The 8,010-nt window shown below is 45.3% G+C and overlaps 1 protein-coding gene across 1 annotated transcript in view; it reads left to right on the top strand.

The window, feature by feature from the left end:
- Positions 1-443: 443 nt before the first annotated feature.
- The window catches only part of LOC143027049 (thiol S-methyltransferase TMT1A-like), a 40,691-nt gene continuing 33,124 nt past the window's right edge, over positions 444-8,010 (top strand). The window contains exons 1-3 of the mRNA XM_076187933.1: positions 444-461; positions 1,443-1,574; positions 1,692-1,809. Coding sequence (XP_076044048.1) covers positions 1,703-1,809 — 107 coding nt within the window. The 5' untranslated portion in view covers positions 444-461; positions 1,443-1,574; positions 1,692-1,702. The remainder of the gene's footprint in view (positions 462-1,442; positions 1,575-1,691; positions 1,810-8,010) is intronic.

Genomic DNA, 8,010 nt, shown 5'->3' with positions numbered 1-8,010 from the left:
AGAGAGAGAGAGAGAGAGAGAGAGAGAGAGAGAGAGAGAGAGAGAGAGAGAGAGAGAGAGAGAGAGAGAGAGAGAGAGAGAGAGAGAGAGAGAGAGAGAGAGAGAAAATATGGGGGGCGCCGGTGCTAATTGCCGCAAACGAGTAACGTTTGGTCCATTTATCTGGCAGTGAATGGTAGTCCTCTAGTTAGCCTAAGTACGCTAGTTATAGAACAAGTGGTCTCCCTCCTCCTATTGTGCCAACAAGCACAGGCGAGTTATAGAGAACATTCCCTGGCAGAGCAGATTTGGCTCGGGTACCAGAACTTCAGGAAGATAAACAAGACCTGACAGAGCGAATATATCGGGGAGCAGGCTTGGTGGAAAATAGAGTGTGGATGTACTTCATAGAGAAGTGCTAGTTCGAATGAGTCTCTAAGAGACTTAACATAATTAGACGTGATTGGAAAATGAACAGTTTGGTACGAACCTTTTTACAGATGCAGTGCTAGTATGACAACATTAAAAGATAATTAATTCGAATTCTGCACTCTGTGGTAAAAACCTCTTATGGTTTCAAGTCATAAAGACGTGATGAGATTTAAACGAAACGGGACTCTCGATGTTGCCAGCGGTAGTCCACATTTTCCACAAGGATCTACAGACATGATATAATTGACAAGTAGTGGGTGCCAAGCAATTTTATTCAGATAAAACTGTTTGGTATAATAGGATCCATTATGATATAGGAATCTATAGGTAAGGATATCAGTAATTATCATATATGAATAAATACACAGTAAATGTGGTGATGGAAATTTGCGAGGGGAAGGCAAGGAGAATCATAATGGGGTACAGAAAGTGCGCGACTGTGAAGAATGCAGTGGGAGGTAGGAATGCAAAGATGGCGTCTTTGTATGCTCTATGACGTCAATCCCCCCCTCACCTCCACCTCCCAAATGCACAAGCATCAAGCATATGCACTACTTTGTAAAAGAAGCAAACACACTTGTGCTTACATGAATCTGACAACATGTGTCAGGACTAATGCACTTGATAAACATACGACAAATATAAACAATCTAAACCAAATATCTACTGCCTGTTGTAACATGGAAATTGTACGCACAATGCAATGCACATGAAACGTTGATGTGGAAATAAACGAAAAACAACGCATAATACTGGTTATGCATGATTGTAGCAAGTAACTTAATTGAAAATAGGAACATATAGATAATAGACCGTAAATTTCTCTCTAACATTCACTTGTATTCCAATACACATTTTCATTTATTTTCGCTCATTCTTATTGTCTTACGAACTTGGCCAATGTATTTTTCTTGATTTATTTATTTTTCACATTTTCTAAAAAAATATATTCTTGCAGTCCACCATTACATTTTTCTTTTAAATATTTTTGCCAAAAAAAAAAAAAAACGCTTATCAGTTATTTGAAACAGATACGGCGATAGCTAAAGACAAATACAGCGATGTCTCAGTCCCACCGTCCCCTGTTCAGTCAAGCATCAACGCCGAGCTCAGTGGGACAGAAGCAGTATCGTTGTTAGTACTGCGTTGTAAAACGGTTAAAGGTACGAGTAATCTGATATCTCATCCCCATATTTTTGACATTCTAGCAATTTTATGTGCTATGAATAGATGGATTTATTTTAAGAAAACGAATTGCATTTATGATACATACGTTTCAGATATCATCATCATGGATAAAATATCATGGAAAGATTCGAAGGAACTACAGCTTGGAGTAGCCCTTATTATCGGAGGGATTATTATTTTGTATCTCAAAGGACGGAACATAAAACAGAGGTAAGATGTACGCCTAGTGTTGTTTTGCATAAACACTGCTATGCATTTAGGGGTTAAATGGCAAATTGTTGGCTATAGTGATCGTCTGGCTAAGGTGTTGGCGAAAAAGTGTAGTGTTTACGTCTCCAGCGGATTTTCGCTAGAAACAGTTTCAGTGACTGGTATTCATTTCCCGCCAACCATGAGTGTCCTTCATGGTATTTATCTTTGTATATGCTATTTTTTGTTTTCACTATCCTAATTGTAGTTCTAAGGTTTCAACTACTTCGTTGATCGTAACACCTCTTCAGCATACGTTTTGGTTTGAATTATTATTATTATTGTTATTATTATTATTATTATTGTTATTATTGCCATTATTAGTTATTATTATTACCATTATTATTACTATTATTAGTATCACCATTATTATTATTATTATTATTATTATTATTATTATTATTATTATTATTATTATTATTATTATTATTATTATTATTATTATTATTATTATTATTATTATTATTATTATTATTATTATTATTATAATTATTATTAATATCATCATCATCATCATCATCATCATCATCATCATCATCATCATCATCATCATCATCATCATCATCATTTATTTATTTATTTATTTATTTATTTATTTTTTATCGTACGCGCAAGTTTCTTTTGTAGAGGAAGGGAGGGGTGATGAGTGGGAGTGAAGTGTGTGGAGATTAAATGGGTGGGAGTGGATTTATGCCTGTGATTCCGGCTACCTCCCTTGTAAGAGTGTATATATATATATATATATATGTATATATATATATATATATATATATATATATATATATATATATATATACTGTATATTATATATATATATATATATATATATATATATATATATATATATATATATATATACATATAAATATATATATATGCGTGTGTGTGTTAACACGCCTGTCTGGGGACACGCTGCCCTGTGTATAGTGAGAAGCACATGTGAAGCTTTGGTATGTTGGGTTGGCTGTGGTTGTGAATGAAGTCTTAAATCAGTGTAATCAGCTCGATCATACTGATTAGGTGCTAACACACACACACACACACACACACACACACACACACACTTTCAACGAACGGACGGCTTGAAGAACGTTCTGAAGAAAATATTTCTTTGTCGCGGCTCGTGCCGCTTAAATTCTTCTTATCGGCTTAAGAAACCTGCACAGCGAAGCTATAGCGATAATCCTATACCACACTCCTGGTCATATGGCCATTTCCCGAAGGTTGAGTGTGGTTTGAATTTTCCGCCAAAATCATCGGAAATTTAAAATTCCCGGCTCTGTGCAGGCATGCGCATTGTCGACCCCACCTCCCCCTCCCTATCCCCTCCCTTCTTACCCGGCTAGCTCGAGCCGGGCGTCGCGTCACTTCAATGAGAAATGAAGGCTTCGCCTGTGGGAGGAGGGAGGGACCCTAAATCTGTGCAGGTTTCTTAAGCCGATAAGAAGAATTTAAGCGGCACGAGCCGCGACAAAGAAATATTATCGGCTGAAAGAAACCTGCACAGCGAAGCTATGCATGAGACGAGGACAGGTGGGAGGAGAGGTGAAGCCTGAATCAAACCGTTATTACGTGTGTCTTTCCTATGGGAGACTTATTCATTTTATCACTCAGTAGAGGGGAGACAGAAACGTCAAGTACCCACGCCGAAGAATGTGACATGCACAACATTGCACTGTTCACACAATGCGTAAATTATACGAAATTTGTATCCTGTTCAACGGTTCCTGGCCCCTCCCCACTCCTCGGTCGCCCTTTGCCCCCTCCACTTTTTTGAGATGAGAGGGGTGGAGCCGTTTCCATGGCGACACATGGGACAGGGGCGACCGAGTGGTAGAGACACCGTGTCCCCAAGGGAGTCGTCGATGTCCAGTCCCTAGGTCCCGCACCCGCTCCACAGAGTGGGTGCGGAGAAACTCCAGCGATGCCACAAAGTCCCTGATGCTGTGGGCGTGCGGGGCATGGCCCGGGTCGGCTCTCTCCCAAAAAACGGAAGGGCAGGTGCGCCCGGGACCTCGGGGTTAGGGGAATCCTAAATTTCGAGTTGTAGAAGATATGATCCTCAGAAATCTCTTCCGTGTGGTCCACGTAGTCTTCGAACGCACGGACCGGGCGCAGTGGATGTGGGCGTCCTCCCTCCCGGAAGGATTGTATTCTGAGAGGGCCGATCATGTCGTCCGCTCGGCCGTTCCTGGCCAGGAATGTTGGTGATGGAGAGAGGGTTAGGGCCGAGCTGTCCTCCTCCAGTTTGGAGACGGACGGGTGGCGGGTGATTGCCGCCAGCTGTGAAGCCCTGTAGTCCGTAGTCAAGGCGAGCAGAAAGGCGACGCGTCGAGGGAAGTGTTCTTCCTCCATAATGGCCCTTTCGAACGCCAGGTACTGCAGAACACGATGCAAGGACCAGGCCAGGACCGGTTGATGTCTCGGCTCTCTCGAGGCGCTGGTCCCCTTCATTAGGAGGGTTCACGCCCTCTGTGGCACTCGGATGTTCATGCCAAAGCGTAGCGGATCAGTGAGGGCTGTATAATGAGGCAAGATAGTCGCCGGTGCCCTGTTGGTGGAGGTAGCCAGCCAAGTCAGGAAGTCCGGGACCATGCTGGCGGAGATGGTCACCATCGCGCGTCTCCGAAGGCAGTTCCGGAATCTCCGTCAGCAGGACCCACACTGCCGCACTGAGGACGGAAGGTGAGCTCTGAGCATCTTGTCTGCTGCCTCTGTAGAGAAGAGTTGGCTGAGAGCTCCCCGTAGAAACTCCAATGATCAAGTTGGAGTGACGCTTGGAGAGGCGCGGTAAGGCTGTTGGTTAGGCAGGCTGACCCCAGTAGAAGGGGAGAAGGGCCCCATCTCATTAGCTCCCCGAACCACGGCTGGGTTGGCCAGTAGGGAGCTATCAGGAGGACCTGACCCTTGAAGGATCTGAGGGTCTGCATCACCTTCAGGAGGACTAGTGTCGCTGGAGGAGGAAAATGAATACGTACCTCCAGCTGTTCCAGTCCTCCGTGAAGGCGTCTGGGCCTCCTGTGCGTGTCCTTTGGATGCAGGTGAGGTAAAGGGGGAGCTGGGTCGTGTTTGGGGAGGCAAACAGGTCCACCTCTGGGGTGCCGTAGCGAAGGGAGAACGACTCGAACACTTGTGGGCGTAGTTGCTACACTACGTAGATCTCTTGAAACCTGGATAGAGCGACCGGCGTAGGGGCCCCCGACCGAAGCCAGGGACGCAACAACCTGTGGAGTGCTGAGGGTATCGGCCCGGGCAGGTCACGCGGGAGAAGCAGTATGCTCCTGTCGACCTCCCGTACCAGCCGTCGGCGCCCCAAGCGGCTCAGTGGAAGGGCCGGGGTCGCGAAGTTGAGGCCCCCCCCCCCCGCCACCGAAGGAGGGAGGACGTGTGAGAGAAGCACGCTCTTTTGGCGCAGGGGAGCACCCGAAGGACGCTGACTGTGTCCCAATCAATCCCGAGCCAATAAAGTCTCTGTGTGGGAGCAAGGGCAGACCCGTCCCAGTCCACCCCGAACTCCACGTCCGCCAACACACTCAGAGCCACTGAGATGTCGGCCGATGAACCCTCCCCGGTGGGCAAATGCATCAACTAGCCGTCTAGGAACATGAGTGTGGAGACGCTTGCTTCCGTCCAACGTACGCCTACCACTCTCACTAGTTTCGTGAAGATCCTCGGGGTAAGCGAGAAACCGAAAGGGAGTATGCGAGGCCAAGTTCGTTTCCGAGCGACCTCGTCCGTGGGCGTTAGTCAAGAGGCTTCGTCCTGGGTGAAGACGTTCCCTGAGCGTCTCCCACGAAGACGGGCCTGGACCCTCGGTATGTATCCAACTCACCCCAAGTCTTCCCGCGGGAAGTCCTCGAAGCCCGTGGCGAGCGTCTTCATCCAATAGTGTGCTATGGCAATTTGTGACGTCTCATCACCCACAAGCGGACTTCTATATGTTTAATACCTAGTGACATCATGTGATTATACTGTGACGTCACCGGATTGATCATGGCGCCATAGGATCGTCTCGTGACGCCACAGGGACACAAATTGACGTCATAGGACTACATGGTGACGTCAATTGATCACAATGACGTCATCTTATCATACCGTGACATCACTGAGTCACAGTGAGCGTTGAAATACATTTTGACATGGTAAAATTCTGGACCATCATGACTGTAGATTAAATTAAGTTGAATAGGAAAAGTCATGTTCATTTCGACCTAAGTCACAGTGAGCGTCGAAATTAATTTTAACATGGTAAAATTCTTGACCATCATGACTGTAGATTAAATTAAGTTGAATAGGAAAAGTCATGTTCATGTTGACCTGAGTCACAGTGGGCGTTGAATTAGTTTAACATGGTAAAATTCTTGACCATCATGACTACAGATTAGCTTAAGTTGAATAGGAAAAGTCATGTTCATTTCGACCTAAGTCACAGTGAGCGTCGAAATTAATTTTAACATGGTAAAATTCTCGACCATCATGACTGTAGATTAAATTAAGTTGAATAGGAAAAGTCATGTTCATGTTGACCTGAGTCACAGTGGGCGTTGAATTAGTTTAACATGGTAAAATTCTTGACCATCATGACTACAGATTAGCTTAAGTTGAATAGGAAAAGTCATGTTCATTTCGACCTAAGTCACAGTGAGCGTCGAAATTAATTTTAACATGGTAAAATTCTCGACCATCATGACTGTAGATTAAATTAAGTTGAATAGGAAAAGTCATGGTCATTTCGACCTGAGTCACAGTGAGCGTTGAAATTAATTTTAACATGGTAAAGTTCTTGACCATCATGACTATAGATTAGCTTAAGTTGAATAGGAAAAGTCATGGTCATTTCGATCTGAGTTACAGTGAGCGTTGAAATTAATTTCAACATGGTAAAATTCTTGACCATCATGACTATATATTAGCTTAAGTTGAATAGGAGAAGTCATGTCCATTTCGACCTGTGTTTTTTTTTTTTCAAGGTCAAGGCATTTTATTTATGTAATACCTAGCACTTTGCGCCAACTTAAACTGTACTATTTAAAACTGATTCTCCTCTTCTCATTACACTAAATGATTGTAGTTTCTTTGAACTAATTTATACTCATTTTAACTAACACTAGACTCCCTAAGTCTAAAGTTCTTTTGTGTTTTACTTGAGGGTGGAACATCAGGTAAGTCATCTTTAAACTCAAGCCAAGTGAAGTTGATAAGAGGTTGGCTGTGGCTCATGAGAAGGGCTGGGTGGTGATTTTTTTTTTTTTTTTTTTTTTTTTTTTTTGCTTGAGAAACCTGGAAGGAGGGTGGTGCCGTGAGGCGTTAGAAGACCATTGAAGCTCGGAGGTATGGGGCTGCCGAGGCCTGAGGATCCTCGGGGAGCCACCCTCCGTATCATAAGACACGTCCCCTTGTCCTCCAAGAGGCCCGGGTTCTTACCACGGACGACTTGAGGACGTATGGGGAACGGAGTACGAGTGGAAAAGGTCAAAGTCTACGCCTAGGGCCTGACAAAGAAAGTTATAAGGCGTGAAAGGACCATTATTGATCGAAGGTATGGGGCTGCCGAGGCCTGATGACCCTCGGGGCGTCACCCTCCGTATCATAGGACACGTCCCCTTGTCCTCCGAGAGGCCCGGATTCTTACCACGGACGACTCGAAGACGTATGGGGAACGGATTACGAGTGGAAAAGGTCAAAGTCTACGCCTAGGGCCTCACAAAGGGAGCCATTAAGGCGTTAGAGGACCATTATTGGTCGGATGTATGGGGCTGCCGAGAGGCCTGATGACCCTCGGGGGCACCCCCTCCGTACCATAGGACACGTCCCCCTCTCTTCCGAGAGGCCCGGGTTCTTACCGCGGACGACCCGAAGACGTATGGGGAACGGATTACGATCGTATAAGGTCAAAGTCTACGCCTAGGGCCTGACGAAGCAAGCTATGAGGCTGTTAGAGGACCATTGATGACCGGAGGTTTGGGGCTGCCGAGAGGCCTGATGACCCTGGGGGGCGCCACACTCCGTACCATAAGACACGTCCCCCTGTCTTCAAAGAGGCCCGGGTTCTTACCACGGACGGCCTGGAGACGGGGACGAATTGCGATCGTATATGGTCAAAGTCTACGCCTAGGGCCTGATACAAACCGTGAGGCAATAGAGGACCGATGATGGTCGGAG

Source organism: Oratosquilla oratoria, chromosome 7 (assembly GCF_046742065.1).
Source record: "Oratosquilla oratoria isolate Oo_2021 chromosome 7, ASM4674206v1, whole genome shotgun sequence".
Lineage (NCBI taxonomy): Eukaryota > Metazoa > Arthropoda > Malacostraca > Stomatopoda > Squillidae > Oratosquilla > Oratosquilla oratoria.
Note: the sequence above shows the minus strand (reverse complement) of the source record. Positions and strands in the feature narration are given on the sequence as shown.